Genomic DNA, 19,708 nt, shown 5'->3' with positions numbered 1-19,708 from the left:
AGAAGAGGTCGAAAATGTGAAAAGTTTACAGACGGACGGATGACGGACAAAATGTGATCAGCAAAGCTCACTTGAACCTTCGGCTCAGGTGTGCTAAAAAGCCGATATTTATTACTAAGCAAATGTAGATAATAAATTTATTTATTTTCATGGACATCTGTTATTATTGATGATATTTGAGTGTAATAATTCACCGTTGAAATGATACATGACTACAAAAATTTTATTCACGAATATCGATGTATATTGAATGTTCACAACAATTTCTATTTTAAGTAACATGACCTGAAAAGCACTCACACTGTATAACACGTATCCTTTCTTTGTTCAAGTCTGATAGTTTGTAAAAATAAGGGACATTTATAGTTGTGTCACACCGGTAAAGGAGCTCTTCAGTTTAAACTTTACTTATATTTCTATCGAGCAACGTTTGCAAGGAAAAAAAAAAAACCAGTGTTTAGTAACACAATAAACAACAGTCAATAAAACACTCTCTGGTAGAAACGTCGTCGATGTGCCTTCTGTGCTTGTATCGACGGCTTCTCTATAAAGGGCATTCATGTGAAGGTCAGATACATATAACATAACATTAGAACACATGTAATCAGTTTCCATCAGTATATTTAGGGACTGTATTTGATACATGTACCCCATGACGTAATTATCACGTGGCGGATTCTTCCTTTGGCGAGAGGGTGTTTTTGTTCAATAAATTTTTGTTCACTGAGGAAATATCGCCAGTCTCGTTCTCTTTAGGGGATGAAACGTCACTTCCGTTCGACACGGGAGATAAATCTGTCATGACAGGAGATTCCGGTGGTGAAACGGCATTTTTAATGTTCGAAGAATTCAGAGGACGCGGCCTTCGTTTGGCCTCGTCCTTTTTCCATTTCATCCGTCTATTCTGAAACCAAATTTTTATATGGCGTTCAGTAAGGTTCAACATTGCAGCCAACTCTATTCTTCTCGGTCGGGAAATGTATTTGTTAAAATGGAATTCTTTTTCCAATTCCAGTAGCTGGCCTCTAGTGTACGCTGTGCGCGTGCGTTTGTTGTCGTCCTCCAATGGAAACTGAGCACCTTCAAAACACAAAAATAAGTAACAAGGTAAATAACAGAAGAAAATATTTAAAAAAAATCTCCTTTACAGGTAGAATAAATTCTCTTAAATTACGCGTTAAATTTTACATATGTTTAACATGCGAATTACTGATTCATTTCCAAACAGATGCATATTCATATTTTTTAAAAATTTGATTATGTTAAAGTTTAAAGACTGATTTTAATAAATAATAGAAGAAAAAAATTCTACCCCCTCCCCTGCACATCCACCCTTAATGAAAAGTGTTGCAGGAAAAGAGAAATTCAAAGTTTTGACACTGGTTTAAAATTATCAATCTGTTATCACTTGCTAATAATTTTATTCTTGTTTGCATTGAAACAAATTATAACGAAAAGCTTGATAGAAATGCCTTTACATGACTGATAAGGCGAAAATAACACAAGGCGAAAATTATACAAGTGAAATTAAATCAAAATAAGATTATAGCTGCAGAACTAGCTTTTAATATGGTTTTATGTTTTAGTATGTGACCATGACGCAAAGTTGTAATGTAGTTCTGTGCCCTGTAGTGGAGAATTTCTCCATTTCCCAGCGTTGGTCAATGAACACCTTTCATTTCCTAACTCTAGACACATTTTTAACCAACCGAACCCTTTATAAATATAGTCGTCTCTTCAAACCAATTTTATAAACTCGCTTGTTTTGAATTTGTCGGGAAGTTAAGAAATGCGTCAAAATATTAATAACGATTTCAAAGTGCGAGTTAGTGAAAGAGAGCTCATAATGATGATGGAAGACAGTCACATCATATGGAGGTATCCTGTACTTAAAATGCTTATAAAATAACATTATTTGACACATTAACTAAATAATGCTACCTCAACGAACTTACATTTTATTATTTTTTTTTAAAAATATGACATATTTTTATATATACATGAAAATTCGTCAACCTTTTAAACTGAAGCATTTACATCTAGTTTGAAAGCGTCACCTTTCTTCGCGGACACCCTGTACATGTACAAAGCACCATCTCCTTTAACCACAAGATCGATAACTCAATTTACTTCAAGATCGTGTATTTTGAAAAATCAAAAGTGGTTGCACCATCCATATGTTAAAATGGTGACACTGTAGTATAATTTGATTATCAATTATTATATATTATGATTTTTTTTATTTTTTGATTATTGTATTGTTCTTCGAGCTTCTTTCTCCCATCTCAAAAATATGGGGGATTCTTTTCATAACATTAAATATTGCAGGGCCTTCTGGCTTTATTGAATTCAATCCCATGACCATGACTATACATTACTATAAAGTTTTAAAATGACACCTTATTTCTTTTATCAAAAAAACATCTTCGCTAGCCAAGTGTCTCATTTCAGATGAGGGAAACGAATCGGACACTTGGCTAGCGAAGAAGTTAAAAAAATTGCAAGGGGGGGGGGGTTACACATGTTCTGCCTTTTATTCAAGGACAAATTATTAAGAAGCTGTTTTCTAAAGTAAATATTCAAAATATTTCAGCAAAAATTTTGGGGGACAGCCAAGGGCTAGTAACCACCCCCCTTCCTTTTCCGGTTGCTACGGCCATGTTAGTTAATGTACTAAATAGATAAATGCAACTTTAAAATAGAACTTTATTCAATGTTTATTGATATGAATTATTTTGATTTTTGTATACAGCAAGTTTCACAATATCGCAACATGCTTTTATTTTTTTTTTAATTTTTGATGTTGTCTTTCTGAACACAACTATAAATACAATATTTTTACATTCTAACAGACATAGTTCAGTCAACCAGTGTCTTTCGGAATTTTACCAATTTTACATACTGGCATGCATGGTTCAGGGTCTTTCGGAATTTTACCGATTGTCCTAATGATTTATTCTCTGAAAAGCCATTGACCTGCAACAATCACAACTTCCACATGGTCTTGTACATTCAATGCTATCCATGTTGTCGTGAAGAAAGAAAATATGCTGATTTTGTTCTGCCCAAACAGAAAATTCATCAAAGGTAAATTCATTTTTAATAAATGATTTCACAAAATCCCTCGCACGTAACTCAAATTCGAATTTCCTCTGGTGTTCCTGTGCTTCGATTTCAATGACGTCACTAACAGGTGCGTTATACTCATGTGGTAACGTTGTCTCGGAATTTGAGCTCAGGACAGTCATATTCTCGGACGACAAGGAATGGCTTTTAATTTTCTTGGATTTCTCCAGGTCCGCGTAGTTCGCTCGTTTTACTCGTCCTACTTTTGTTCTTGTCAGTCTACCCTCAGATTCTTTACTGGACAGAGCAGATATTTCGGCCACTTCCTTGTGAAAATTGGACACTGCCCGCACTGGTTTACTAAAGGATTTACGCCGGGTTTGTATGTTGCACAGCAAATCATACTGTCCATACTGAAAACATTGATGAGAAAATTCGAATGTGTGCGAAAGTTTTTCAGAACGGTCAATAATCTCCCAGTCAAAGCCATACTCTCTAAACAAACGCCTGAAGTTAGCAAAACTCGAAATTTGTACAAACCCCGGATAACATCTCATAACTTTCCTTTCGAATTCCTTTTCGTTCACAACAACACCATCTCCACAGCCGTTCCATGTTACAAGATAACCATCATTTGCAACATCGTACAGTTTCTCTGGAAATCTTTCCTTGGGATCCATGCGTAGTCGAACACGCAATTTTTCCGAACTATTATTGTTCAGGTTCATAATTAAAGTTGTATATATTCCAGTGTTCGAGTTATGCTACTGAGATCTTCTACTGTCAGGTTCGTCAACACTTGTATTTGAATATGTGCATGTTGATGTTTGCATCACGCTCGCGTCATATATGTGACGTCATAATACAAACAGCTGTTAGCTCTAATTTCAGAAATGAACATAGGTAAAGATGTATCTATTAGATGAAACGTTTCAAGTGTTTTTTCTCCTTTTATTTTTGGTTTTGGTCATCAATGCATTTAAGACGGAAACTAGAAATTTCCCATTTGCCCCTTTCAAAGATTTGGGGGAAAAGGGTGGGGGGGGGGGAGTATGATAAACCATGAAAAAAGGCGCGAATTACCGCATGTTACTTCCAGTCAAAATACCGCATGCCAGCTATGGCTCCCTTTCATGCAGTTTCTTTTCAATATCTTTTTCTTATCGATGTAGTCAATTGTAAGTTACAGTAGCAACAAAAAGTTCTTTATCAGCAAATATGTTTTTCATGTTATATTAAAAAAAAGAAGCAAATACAATCATGAAACTCTATTTAAAAATGATTAACAATAACCTATAATTTATTTAAAATTTAAAAAAAGACTAAAGATGCATAATCATAATACGCGAATTCGAAATACATGATTAACACCTCCCCCTATTCCAAATTCTGTAGCTAGCTCCACTTTTTTAAAATTTTCCCTTTTGCTTACTTTATACATGTAATATTTTACTACTGAAGCAATACAAACCACCAATTTATATTTTATCAAGAAATTCCAGACTTTCTAAGGATGTTTGCTACTCGACAGATCTCCCGTGAAAAGTTGATCTCTCTCCTGAAGAAAACATTAAAACCGAGTGACGGGTATGAAAATCCGGCAAGTAAAAAAATCCATACCCCCGTCATCCATGGCAGTCCACCTTTTTTACCCGCTAAGATTACCGCCATATCCATTGCTTACCTAAATCCTGGGATTAGCATTGTAGATTTCGAACATAATGAGCGAAACCCTCAACATGTTTTAATTATATTCATTGGATTTCAACATTTTATAGTTAATTTCAAAAACAAATATACACCCTATCACACACACACCCTCCCTCACACACACAAAAATAAAATTAAAATAAAAAAATTAAAGAAAGAAAGAAAGAATATATGAACTAAATATTAAATAATTTAACGAACTTGAATAAACCCCTTACTCCCAATTTCAATGTCATTCGTTGCTAAATTCAATACAGTATAAAATAAATTTTTTACAGAATTTTTAAAATTAAAAAAGAAAAAAATATTTATTTTTGTATATTTTTATATAAAAAATATAATGGAAAAAAAACAGTAATGTCACCACGATGAGTTTGGGAATAAAAAAATATCCGTGTACTTATTTACATGTTCAAAATGGCAAGATGTCAAGGGGAAGGAAATAATTAATTTCAGTCAATTAAGTATCGTAGATATTTTTAATGAAAATGTCATAATCAATGAATATAGCATTAATACCAACTAATCAAGATTTGTTTTGAAGACCCATTTGTTGAGGGCCAGTTTCTAATATTGAATATATGTAACGCGTTTCCTGTTCTGGGCGCGAAGGAGTTCAATCGGGATTAATCTTAATATTTATTTAGAATTCATTCAACTGTCAAAACACGTTGAGATCGATAATCCTCAATCAGACGGGGTAAAACCAGGTGTTCCTGGCCCCTAATACACACTTTGTCGTTCTTTAGCGGGCCTCGGTACAGTGCCGCTCGCGGTGGGAACCCACACCGACACAACATTGCAATTACGCCAGCATGTTAGAGAGCCAAGAGTGGGCTCAAGTAAACATGCCACCCGCCAACATTTCTCAACAAGTTTTTTGTCAAGCAGTTTTGAACGAATTGTGAAAATTAGCGCATATAAAATCTTCTAAAGGGCTCAAGTACTATTAAATTCTCGTTGAAAAAAATTTTGGTATTGATTTGAAATTTCATGTCAATTTTTTTGACGTGGGAATCCTAATTCAATTTAATACGTGTATAAACGAGTTTAATCCATGATGAACACATGGTTACTGCTATATTTTTACTTTAAAAAGGTAAAGTATATTGCAAAAAGAAATTGTACCCTTAAAATTTTCTACTCGCTAAAATTTTTCCGGGTGTTCTTTGCATCTTCAGATTTTTCCCCATGAATTATGACCCTTGCGTTAAACACACTCACTGACTCGTTTTATTTTAAGGAAGATCTTTCAGCATTTATTTCTATTTTAAGAACAAAATATGTGGCAAGGATAATTATTTATAATTCATCATTTCTATTCATTTGTTAATGCATATAATATTTATTAAAATATTTGTACCTGTAATGGGCACTTCTCAAAAATGTAACTCTGACAAGAATTCCAAACAATTGCTCTAAGATATCTTTTTTTTGAATTCATCATGATGGACATTTTTCTTACAAGAGAAAAAGTCAACGACAAAGGAATTCTCAAACAAGAAAAAAGAAAGATAAGAAGCGAATGTTAGCAAATAAACGATTACGGAAAAAAAATCCTCCGCGAAGTTTCTCCCAAAGGGATGCCGAGCGGGAACCCCAATTTCTGCGTGTGTTACGCAATAGTCTTAATTTATATTTGTACATAGTTTTTAAAAAAGTAGCAATTTAACGAATCTCTGATAAAACTTTTTACTTTAATAGTTTTAATTTTTTTTTTACAGCTAATTCCTTGATTCCATTTAAAATGTTCCCAGAGGTCTTTGGCTGAGCTTCTTTCCGGTGTTTTGGCACTTGCTTGCTCAATCCTTCCAGATTTCAATAAATCTACTTACTTTGTTCATATAAACACTCATATCTAAAAATTCTCTGATAGTAAACTTATGCTTGTAAGCAGTAATTCCAAATCTTTTATCATGCCAACCCTTATATAACTCGTAAGATGTTTTACTTAGTATTTATTTTTTTAAGTTATGTAAAATATAGCATTGCATTTCGAAGCCGAAACTTTCATTTGTTGAGAAAGTACTAAAAATGAATTATTTATCTTAATCAACGAATTTGAACTCTATTGCATAAACATAATCAAAAAGGCTAGTTGCCAAAAACGTCTGTCTATCCCCTGCTTTAAATGAAGGACTTTTATCATGGAATACACTGCAACAGAAAAAAAGGGGAAATCGACCTTCCCAGTATATGATTCTATAATTCTACAACTTTGAAATGAATTTAAGGTTGCGAAAAAAAAAATTAAAAAACTTAACTTTATTTATGACAATTGTAGGATTGTAAAATAAAAATAGAATCATCCCTTTAAAAAAAAGTAGTTGTCCCATAAATAAAAAAAAAAACTAGCAATCCTTGGTAATCAAATCGATAATCAATAGAAGAAATTCTTTTAAAAATATCGATACTTTGAAATGTTGGCATCTAAATATCTTTGGAAATAAAATCACTATATATAGACGCACAATCCTAAATGTAATGCACTTATTCTCAAAGGAATTTTATTTTGTCCATGTTTTTAGTCATTTTTTCTTTATTTGTTTTGGTATGCCACCTTTAATTATTTGTTTGGGTTTAAGACTCTGTTCTACTTATATCTAGATAAAGCATTTTGTCACCGGACTACGGGTTCAAACACCTTCTGGAGTAACGATATACAATGACGTTAGGGGTATTCTGTGACTAAGCACCCTCCCTTCCTAAAATCACGTAACCGGCTGTCTGATCATAGGTCTGTCGTCATTTTTACCAGTTACATTATACCTATTGACCACTAAATCGATATAGGCATCCTCTCCCATCTTCACGGTACAGTAATGAGGTGTTGGAGGCTAGCACTAATGAGGTAATGGGGGTTATTTTTCAGCGATAATTTTTTTAAGAAAACAGGCTCCACAATGTTAATGGAAGAAAGTGCTGTATTTCATTTCGACACCTCTTGCACTCTTATTTTTGATGAAAAACTTCACAGTTTAGAATACAGCAGCTCTTAATAAAGGTTTAAGTTAAGGATACTCTAAATCGAGAAAAAGATACACTGAATATCTTGAGTGTGTATGGTTTTTTCACTATCAATGATCAGTTGGGTCGACTACGGAGTAACGCAGCGCCTTCCCCCATGAATCAGCGACACCAAACCTGCCATAAGTAAGGATGTTTGATGTTGACTACACGGATTACCCGTGTTTATGCATTTCAATCAACTTTCACCTCTAATATTACAATTTAAAAGCGTTTTATTTCATTTTGATATCTAAACAAATACCTTGGGTTGTGACCCCTTTATAGGGGATTTCTAGCTCTTTAAAATATAAGATTTACGGTTTTATATCATCGCTGCATGTTTACAGAATGCTCCTACAAGTAAGTATGGGTATTCTTTACAAGATGCATTCTTTTGGTGTACGTGGAGAGAAGCTTGGTGCATCTCTTAGCAAACTTGGCACGAGATTTGAGATGTAAGGAAATCTCGCGACATTTCGCTGTGGTTTCCAGAACTCTTAGTCCGTTGTCTGCACCTATCTTAAGCTGAGGCACAGAATCTTGGGACGTTGCCCCAGAAACAAAGAATTAGGTATCTTTTTTATAAACACCACGTTAATATTGATACAATATATGAACTTTATGAACTTAAAACCATTTATGTACATGTATTTACCATACGTATTTAATAAATGGACTCTATTTTTATACCGGGTTTTTTCTCTCTTGACCTATGTACCAATTAAAACAGAATGTTGCAGAAATGTAGATCCAGTTTCATGTAGGAAGTACATAATTTTGCTATTTTTATGTCCCGTCTCTTCGTAAAATTACCGTCCAATTTGCATATTTAGTAGACATTAGACAAGGAAGAACAAGGTGTTCTATATTGAAATTAATCTCTTTCTCCTGAAATGAACAGCCACATGGACAACCATAAAAACCGATCATTGTATTCAAGATATGCATGTAATTAAGCAATTAAGAAGGAGGAATCGTTCTTTTATCAATTTATATTTTTTGAATTAAATATTTATATTTTAAATGAGATATATATGTCTTAATAAATATTTCCTGTAAATTATACATATTTCATTTGATTGAACAATTTAATCGGTATTGCTAGCAACATAGACTACAAGTAACAGTTATTAGCAATTTTATCCAGATAAGTTATTGTGCAGTCATAAAAATATCTTAAATCGTTTCTTCAAATAATGAAATAAACATGTCAAATTCTATTTTTCAGATAAGAAGCTTAATGAAGGAAGAAAAATAACTTAACACGTTTCTATCAGTGGACAAATCTATTCCAGTGGAACACGAGCGTGTACAGAAAGAAAATTCATTGCCAGAGGAGTATAAACAATACCATAACGAAACTTAAACTTGTGCAGGTAATGTATACACGCCTATTAAAACATAGACAGATAAAAGGCACTACTAGAATTTGGCTTTGAAGCTCCCACAAACATCTTCGTATCCCGAACCCGAGAGCGAAGCCTGTTTATACCGCTAATATGGACGTGTCAAGGGGACGGGGAATTCGTGTAGGTAGTGTTCTTATTACTGGTAGCACACAAATCAAACAAATCAATTAAAATGGATATTTTCTATGTGTTTTTTGCATTTAAAAGTAAAAATGTGGATTGAGAGACGATTTCAAAATGTAAGAGCACAAATTTTCTTTTCAAAGATTACTTCCCAGTCCCCGGCGGCCTGGAATCGAGTAACATTCCAATATCATTTTCTCTTTTGGCTTCAAAGGGATTCTTTGCGGCTTTTATCATCTTTTTGATTATTATCTGTTATAACAGACAAACATTCCACTACACTAGTCCACAACTGTTAACAAATACCCGATAGCTGGCAAAATCCGGAATACTTTACACAGCGTGTTGCCCTCCATTACGGATGACCGAGGGGCACATTATACTAGTCACCACTTCAAATGATATCATACCATTAATGAAGAATACTTGTAAAATAATCACTCCATTGTTACACTTTACATGTACCGTGAAAGGGTGGATACCAAAGTTAGAACAGTCCATTCTAGGAAAAACATCGTTGTAATTTTTCTCCATATTTTAAAAACATTTTAGTCATTTAAAAACTGTGTGATTCAAAATTTTATCAGTAAATAACAATGTACATGTATTAGTTTACCTGTATTTTTAAAGACTTTTTATGATCATGAAATCGCTTAACTTTGTTTGCTTGCTTATTTAAAAAAAAGTGAAGGAACTAAAGACTTGTCTTTCCAGTAAAGAAAGCAACCAACTTCAAAGGAACCAAGTTCAAGAAGTGCAGGTATCAAATTCAAGACCAATATCTCCCACAAATGTCTTGTCGATTGAAAAAAGGTGAAAAACTGTTTAATTTTAAAAATAATTTTTTCAGATTTATAATACTTAGTTTTAAAAATATCATATTTCAACTAACAATATTCACCTGTTAAATTTAGAGAATTGGACCAGACATAAGTAAGTATTTCACCCAGTCTTCTATTTACTTAATGGGCTAGTACAATATTGCTTTAAGTTTAAATGTCTAAGAATATTTTGGAGGTCCAATATCAGATTTATTTTGCATTGCTCCAAAAATCCCTCTTCTCTGTTTATGTTCCCCTTTTTACTTTTTTCCCTACCCATACCTTTTTTTCTTTCCTTTTTTCCTTTCTATTGTTCATTTCCTTTTTTTAATCTTTTACTCTGTAACCTCCTTAAAAATGTTTCAAATACATGTCTTTAAACAACTTCAAGTAAATACCATTGTTTCCATTGGACCTTAATCTCTAATGAAGAGGATTGATAAAACTTTAGGCCATTTTTCCCGCTCTTCAACTCATGAGTTTATATGTCTATGCATATCATGAAATAAAATACATTTACTTCTTAATCTAAATGGTTTATATTGATATATACGAGGGTTGTCCCATAAAATCGTGGACAAAGCGCTTTTCTCGAAAAGTAATGGGCGCACTAAGCTGAAATTTTCAGTAAATGTTTATTCATCATATTTAAGTGTATCATAATGTTTTTGATTATATATATGCAAAAATAAAGATTTTATTCTGCTTGAATATGCACAGGGTACGGTCCTACGGCGCACGGTAAAAATAACAAGGTTTTATTAGAGAATATACAAGTATTATTTCGTAATAAAAGTTTTCAATACATAAGACTAGGATGAAAATTGTCCTAATTAGATTCCTTAATCAATTCTGTCTTCTTTTTGAAAATTTCAAGGCATTTGGTTAATTTTTGGCATTTTCCCGAGCATTCGAAATGGGAAAGTGATAAAAACAATACACGAAAAATTGCGACGTTTTTTGACGTTACGGCGCACCGGAGAACAGTTAAGTTAGATTAGGATGTTGTAATGACACCTCAAGAGACTTTAAATAAATACAGAGGAAAGAAAATATGACAAATATCACCAGATCTTTAAAATATAAATTAAATGGAAGTTTTCTTAGCGAAGTTCTCTTTATCGAGTCCCCAGGTAGTACAAAACATACGGACAGACTGCGATTGTAGTAGCAAAAGACGCTGTCACTGTCGACCGTCGATATGAGATTCTCTGTTAGTTGAATGATGGTGAGAATACTGTCCGTAACTTGCTAATAAATCTTCAGTAGATCGCAAAGTGTGCCACATTGGTTCCTTAACTGGATATAAACACTCACGTATGTAAATCAGTAAAATTTCTAAATTTAAGTGGGACTTATCCAACTTTATTTTTAGCAAACATGAAACGTGACGTTGTTTTAGACAACTTGACGTTATAATCCGTGCGCCGTAGGGCGATACAGTACATAACATAAAATATCAAAAATTGTTTATTTATGCATGTATCTATTTGAAATTTGCTATATATATTCATATTATAAGTACTAAAAAGTAGTGAAAATTTCAGAACGCAGTGATGATTATTCTTCAAACTAGACAACTTGTCCACGATTTTACGGGACAACCCTCGTATTTATTATACTCCATATATAGCTTTGCAATTAGATCTAACTTGTATACAACAAAGTGAATGGAACTAATGCACAAAAACCCTTGAAATAATTAAACATCCTTGGAATGCTGAGTATAAAGTTATGTGTAAATATGTTTATTACATTTTTACCCGTGAAATACTGTAATTTATTCATTGAATAAAAATGATATCCTGTCACAGTGTGAAAGGATATCAAAATGATATCCTGTCACAGTGTGACGAATATCAGAAGTGCGGGAAAACTCTCGATTTCCTTCCCATAACGAAGATTGTTGTAAAAAAATCTTCCTTGACCTAATATAAGATAGATGAAAATAAATAAGCCATTCTGACAGCTAATAAAACTGTCAAAATTACCAAAAATATGTTGGCCAAGTTCATGTTTACAGTATTTTCACCTCACTTAGCTATGACGTCTCAGCCGCTCAACTATGACGTCATGTAGCCTATGACTGTATTACAAAAAGACAGAAGGAAAAAATGTAATAAACAGAAAATTCAATGTTTTGTAGTTGAATATGGAATTTATTTCACTCGTGAGACAGGATTTTTTGATATTTTCACTCGTGCTTCGCACTTGTGAAAATATCAAAAATCCTGTCCCACTCGTGAAATAAATTCCATATTCAACTACAAAACATTAAATATCCTCTATGTCTATTTTTTTTTTTTGTTATTAATTAATTATAAGAAATTCAAAAATAAAAATACATATCGCTTATGATGGTTATGTATTCATTACAATTCATTAGTTAGTATAAAAATACCTTTTTTCAATCATGAAATTCAGATATTGTATTTTTTAAATGTACTAGAACATTATCACTTATCAAATAGATTTTGCAACATCAGAAAAATGATGCACAAATTTAAATTCCTCACAGAAGAGAAACATCTTATTTGAAAGGTTTCTTACTTTAAATGTATTGTTTAAAATGCTTCTTGAATATCTTCATATAAGATTTTTTGTGATTGTTGTTTTGTACCAAACATAACGTTATATGTTTGGAATACCGCAATACAGTGGACAAGGAATAAGTAAGCAGTGGAAGTAAGTAATAAAGCAAGAGGCTTACATGACTAAACTTTATATCAAGGTTTTTCAGAAACACCAATGTGTGAAAACTGCAAGCTTGACATTGCTTTTATTCCTTGTCCAAAATATACATCTTCTAGACATACCTTTTTAAATAATCCAAAATATTATTGGGATCACATCTATCAACTTGAATTGATAAATTATATGGTCGTCCTAGACATGGTATTTATATCTATCTTCAAATATTTGAAGCAGTGCATAAATATTATCAGCAACAAAATGTTTGATTTGAACAGTGTCATACATGTATCTTTTGACAATATTTCCAAATCGATAATGCACTGTATTTTATTTCTTTTTTTTTTTTTTTTTTTTTTTTTTTGCTTTCTTGTACAATGTTTGTTTCATTAATATTATATTAAATTGTGTATTCACAATGACCTGTTGTAGGGAGATGTCTAAAAAAAAAAGTCTATACCTGCAATTAAATACCATTCAGGTTTTGAGACCAAAATTATGCATAAATATAAATAAAATATTACAAATCTCAGAATCTTATTTTATTTGTCATCTTACTGACGAATATGTCCATAAGGATGCTTGCTTATTTTGTATGTCACACATTTCTCGTAAAGCACTTTCTCGACCCGTACGTACTATTATTGATAAATTGTGATCATCTCTCAGAACATAAATTACTAGTATTATCTTATAGTTCTAATCAATCATAGGTATTTGATGCAGCATATATTCGTACATTTTTATATGCAATGTATATTTATAGCAGCAATAAAAGCAATACAAACAGACAGATTTGTTTTTTGTCAACCTTTCAGCTCGTTTTGTGTTACTTTATCTTGCTTTTTATTTAATGATAAAATTTTTATGTACATTATAAACTCGACTTATATACATCCTATTTGGAATAAGATGTTTCCATTAAATAAATAAAATAAATTATTAAACAGCTTGCAAACTTTATCTGCGGTTATATCAATGACATGATTATACAATTTAATAAAATATTCCGAGACAAACGTTGTAATAATTCACGTTGAAATAATGTAATAGATGAAACACTTCATTACTTCATTTAGATCAGGCATTTTATTGATATCCTAGATATTGAAGAATAAAGATTCAGCGTGAAAAAGCCGTTGTTAGGTATAATCAAATTTGAAAGATGTGAAAATATATTTTAATTTGTTAAATGAATCATTGGGTATATTTCATATTGCATTTTAAAATAAATAGAATATTTAACCAGAAAGGATTAAGTAACAGGTATACAATGCCTATAAATACCCCATCCATACAGGAAGTCAAGGTTACAAATACAATGAACTGAGTGAATATTTATATATACCCGGTATCACAATGTACATATATTCTCTATTGTGATGTGATAATCTTTAAACATTAAAGAAAAAAGTTAAACCTCTATATATCGTATACTAGTAAGTAGTAACACATAAAACTGTAATATACCATTTACTTACAAACAATTCTGAATTCATAAAATATATTGCATTGATTAACAAACAAGTTTCTTTACTTTTATCTCAACATAGTCAAAAGATTTATTTTTCTCTTTTAGTTTTCATCCTTGTTTCTCTGGCTTTAGTGCAAAAGTAAAAAAAAATATTAAACAATAGTCCCTTTTTTTGTTTGCGGATTAAAGCAAAACACAATGGAGGTTTCTCTTTTCGTGTAGACTTAAAATAAAAACAAACGTTGCTTGTTGTATTTTTTTTAACCTCTTGTTTTTTAAACCATAACAAAAAAGTTCCGAAAAGAAAGTTAATTGTCTTGAAGATAAACAAAGAACCGGAAATAATTTCCTGCAAAACTCACATATAATCCATTGATTTTAATTTAATTATCCATTTAGTCTAGTTTTGTTCTTTTTGTTGATTCTAAATTAAATTCAATGATATCGTCATTGATAATTCAAATACTTGTTTTGGTCAACTTTATACTTGCATTCACTTTTATTTTAAATTAAATAGAAAAAGATTTTCACAACGTAAAAAAAAATGTTTATTCAGTAATTTACCATTTAATATCTTCTAGTTTAAAGATAAAGGAACATTTCAATGATTTAAACATATTTTTAAGTATAAACTCTAAATGTAACCAGTTATTGTTTGACTTTCGGAAATATTGGTTTTATTAATTTTCCTAAAAGAAATCTATTTGAATGTCTTACACCTTGCTCGTAATTTTAGAATACGAATATTTTGATGCCTTTAATTTAAGTAATGACACTCCGTCTGGCCGGTTTACAAGGAAGACTCCCAGTCATGTAAATATTTATTACATTTAAACACCTGCTTCAATATGCATTGACGTTTTGTTTTACATGCTTGACATTGTTTAAATAGAACATAATAATTCCATATTATCTGTTTTTGGAATTGACTTTTCTACACTTCTTTTCCTTATTTATTCATATCCACTTTCAATGAATATTTAATGCATATTTATTAATCTAGATCTCTCATAATCAATTAACAAAATAACATAAAATAATAACATCAAGTTTTAAAATTTTATTTATTTTTTAATGGGAAAAGTTTAATGTCACCAAAATATGTTTCTATTTTAAATGCCATAGATAAAAAATAAAATATATTTTATTGTCAACTTAGCAAGAGGAGATGTCAGTTTATAGATTTCCTTTTTCAATATAGTTTCCTTAATTATAAACATCTGTGCACATTTAGTAGAATTCAAGCAGCTATCACAACATTCAAACCAGGAAATAGAAGATGGATAGAGAAATCGCATTTAAAACCACTGCTTGCACAAAAGTATTTTTTCAGTAATTCAAAATAAAGAAAGTTTTCCTTTCATATTTAAAATAGTTTTACTCTTATCACAGAAACTTTTCAAAACTGAAATAAAATACCACAAAAACAACCAAAGTCCAAACTCATAGCTTTGATCGTTTATGTTAAGAAAGCTAAAATCAAATCTAAGCTTCAAAAATATTAATGATTTGTTTAAAGCTGTTTTTCTTTTTCTTTCTTTTTTTATTATATATATTTTAATTCAAGGAAAAAAGAAAGTTGACCCAGCGCACTGAGCGGGTGCTTAACATGGATTTACTTAGTCGCCAAAACTCTTCAAAGGTAATCATTTAGTAATCTTCCTAATGATTTCAAATGCTGGTACTCTTGCTTTCCCTCTCCAGATAATTAATTAAATTCTTGTGGGCCCTGGTAATACAGAAATGTCCGCATGAAAATTGACATACAGGTAATTTCTTTATGTAAATACAACAATAATAAATGTTTTGTTTCGCCGAGCTTCAGTGATTGACATTCGATGTAACAAAAGGACGGTCATTCTTGGGTGCCAGATTCCGGGTTCTTAGAATGATATACACAATATTTCCCCGTCCTTATTGCCAATATTCCATTTATCGCCCGTATTCCCTATGACAGACCGCCACGACACAGAATACGACTAGATGTAATAAATTTCATTCCGATTAATGAAATCGACAGACTCATTCGTTTCTTATCTAGTCTAAGGAAAAGTCGCTAGGAAACACAAACTCATGTAAAGAACCGGCGATTGAGCTCTATTGTCTTCACGGACAGTCGCACAAAAAGTAAAATCGAGGCGGGTGATAAATGAGGCCTGGGTGATGGTCGGTTGAAGTCTCGCCTTATGCAGCAAATCAACCAACATAACCATTGACCTTAAAGGTATTGTACTCTCTAGAATTGCGTCTCAAAAAGTATTCCTCAAATTATAAAAAAAAACTTCCGTCTTTCTGGCTTTGTTTTTTGAATATAAAATAATTTATGTTAAAAAGTCGCGGAAAATTATCTACAAGGAATAATTCATTAATTCAACATTTGTTCCCAAAGTATGGGATTAAACAACAGGTACCTGTACAACCTATCAAAACTTTCTGTCTATACCGAGTACAAGTAAAAGCATACATTAACTTTAATTATAATATTTCCGGGAAGATTATAGAAAAGATTACAAGGAAAATAAAAATAAGTATCACTTTGGAAATACTGACAGAAATTACACATCTGAAAACAACTTTTCATTTCTGCCATAAAGCATTGTTCTACCTCAAATAGTTATTCCAAAGTAAGGAGAACTAAATAATAATTATTCATCATTTGTTTGAATATTTTGTGTGGATCGAAAAAAAAAATACTTTCTTGAATATTCATGTAATTATAACGTATATAATAATAATAATGTTAGATTTTGCTAATAATAATAACAAATAGAAATAATACTACAAACTGAGAGAAATAGTATAATTCGATAGAAATGATAATTTAGAGATCTGTTGCAACAAAATTGCATTATAAATTATTTCCCTCATAAAACATGGGTTCTGAGAAGTATTAAATAAAAATGTTTTAAAAGTCACCATTTTTATGTTTATTTTCTTTTTAACTTATCTACTTTTGTTAATAAAAATTGCAATACAGACCAAACGCATACGTTTTTTCTTTAATGTACTTTTTCATACTATATATATTTTTGTCATTCAATTCCACACGGAAAAGCTTTCGTCTTGTGTATGTTGTATATATTTGAGATACAAGAATCAGTAAAATCGTCCTCATGTTCAACGACACAACGAAAAAATCAAATTTATTTAAAGGTATTTTTAAATTATTGTTATGTTTGAAATTAATAAAAATCAGATATTAAAGAAATAAAATTAATAAAATATGATAAAGACGTCATAATAAAATATTTGAATCAATTCTTTTTTATTCAATCAGCTCTTTAGAAATACATGTGACTCCTACCCACACCGTTTATACTCTGGTTTTGTCCCTGTATAAAGATAAATACTACAAAGGCCATTTGTCTCTTTATGCTTTATTGATAGAAAAATTGGGGTACTTTATAATAATCAAATGCTCACTATCGAAGATTAAGTCACAGTTATAATTAATTATCTGCCGAGCGTTTAGAAACATTGCGCCGTCGGGGTGTGAATAGAGATTTAGTGTGACAAAACAAATTGTGCCTCGATGTTTACATCAAGAGTTCTTCAAAGGCCTCAGCCATCTTGACCGCCATCATTAAGTCGTTATTAGTAATTTATCACAGTACCTACTTTTAAATGACTCTCTTTAAGTTTGCGGTTTTAAACCTACCTGGCCATTGAGCCTTCCATTGGTGAGCGTGTGATTTTGTTGTTTTCATCCAAGGGAACTGTAGGTGGGTTTGATTTGAATTTCCTCCACTTTGGTTTCCGTTTCCATTTCCACTTGTTGTGGTGGTAGAAGGGGGCATTGTCTGAGAATGAGCCGGTGGGGGCTGAGATACGGTAGGTAAGATTCCTGGGGTCAGTTGCATGGGATTTTGCATATGAGCAGGCGTGGTATTAGCAATGGGAGAATGCCCAGTCCCTTGTGTTGTCTGTAGATTTTGTTGTGGTGCCATTTGATGATTTACATTATTAGAAGAGTCAAGAGAAGTTTGTTCTACAACTTGCATTGGGTGTCCTCCATAGCCAAGGTTTGAATTTCTTTGGTAGATACACGCCGGAGGTGGAGGTTGTCCGGATGTGCCATAGGGTCCCGGAACAGATGCAGAAATGCCATAATTATCCCGCTGGTACATCGATTGGGAATAATATGCACCATCCATCTTCACTTAATTGCCTGCAAATAATCAAATAATTGTTTTCAAGTATTGTATATTCCTAAACGGGTAATTTGTCAATGTCACACTTGCATCAGAGACAACTAGACCACGTGACCAGATTCTCTCATCGCCTTACCTTTTTTATCTACCAATTCTTTCAAGTCTCTCTCTTGCTCTCTCTTTCAAATCTCCAGATATTTATCAAAATAATTTGCACATTGAACAGTTTTACCACTAGAAATGAGGGCTTGGATGACAGATATAGTATAAGATTAGGCTGTCGTTGCGATATCGACAAATCATGTGTTAAGATGGGCGCAAGAGTCAGAGAGCACTGGGGTTTACCTGCGGGCCTCTGTCATTAGCCTTCTCGACTTGCCTTGTCACTAACACCTCTTCATCTAATCTTCAGATATGATATAAGAAATCCTTCAAGGATCAGACTTTACCTTTTTATAGTCCCATGCAGATGTCAGAATACAATTTCTTTATGCCACTGTGTGGTATATTTTCACGTTTGGAAAATTTAGAAAATCAGTGCATTGCTGTCTTGGAATTTAAATTTGTCAGGAATGGATTTACATCGCAGATCTTTCAATACACACGGGGATTCTAAAAACACGATAGAAGAAGCAGGAACAGGTACTTAAGTGGCGATTTTAAAGTTTTAAATGCACGAACTGGAGAAACTCACCTGTGCTGACTATTATCAGAAGAAATTCCATCTTCACGCTGTTTTGTGAGCTACCTCTTGTGACCTACAGTATAGCGACAGAGGACACGCTTTAATAAGAAAGCCAATGTAGAAGAGTGAGAGATATAACACGATAGTAATCCGGGATGTGGACCATACTCGTCTGGAATTCACTTTGCATATTTTCTACAATCAGTCCATCAGACCAAAAACATGGTGCAAGACATTTTTGAAAATTTTAACATGGGACTTGTATCGTGTCTCATTCGAACATTTCCCACAGATGAAATAATTCCTACTTCTATTGGTTTTTCTACTATTTAAATTTTGTAAACATTGTGTCAGGTTCTTATCTGGCGACAAGTTTTGTGAGCCTAGATATATGAGAATTTGTCCGGGCCCTTCTGAATACCACTTTAATCAATACAAGAGTCCACCAGCGTAGGTTAATGTCGAAATGAAAGGACTCAATGATAACAGTGGTCGGAAATCTTCAGGAGTGTCGTTTCACATTTGCTTTGTATTCAAATGTAAAATGTTTCTTGTCAAATTTCTGATTG

At 32.3% G+C, this 19,708-nt stretch overlaps 1 protein-coding gene across 2 annotated transcripts; it reads right to left on the bottom strand.

Moving 5' to 3' along the window:
- Positions 1 to 202: 202 nt before the first annotated feature.
- LOC134270351 (pancreas/duodenum homeobox protein 1-like) lies at positions 203 to 19,268 on the bottom strand. 2 transcript variants are annotated; one of them, XM_062752589.1, is made up of 3 exons: positions 19,149 to 19,268; positions 17,962 to 18,471; positions 203 to 1,080 (listed from the first exon to the last, which is right to left on the bottom strand). In XM_062752589.1, exons 2-3 carry the CDS (start codon positions 18,455 to 18,457, stop codon positions 665 to 667), a joined length of 912 nt encoding a protein of 303 aa, XP_062608573.1. In that variant the 5' UTR covers positions 18,458 to 18,471; positions 19,149 to 19,268; the 3' UTR covers positions 203 to 664. The 2 variants fall into 2 exon arrangements, with proteins under 2 accessions (XP_062608573.1, XP_062608574.1); XM_062752590.1 differs by lacking the exon at positions 19,149 to 19,268 and adding an exon at positions 18,904 to 18,964.
- Positions 19,269 to 19,708: the final 440 nt, after the last annotated feature.

Source organism: Saccostrea cucullata, unplaced genomic scaffold, assembly GCF_032062105.1.
Source record: "Saccostrea cucullata isolate Sc308-1 unplaced genomic scaffold, CSIRO_AGI_Scuc_v1 ctg203, whole genome shotgun sequence".
NCBI lineage: Eukaryota > Metazoa > Mollusca > Bivalvia > Ostreida > Ostreidae > Saccostrea > Saccostrea cuccullata.
Note: the sequence above shows the minus strand (reverse complement) of the source record. Positions and strands in the feature narration are given on the sequence as shown.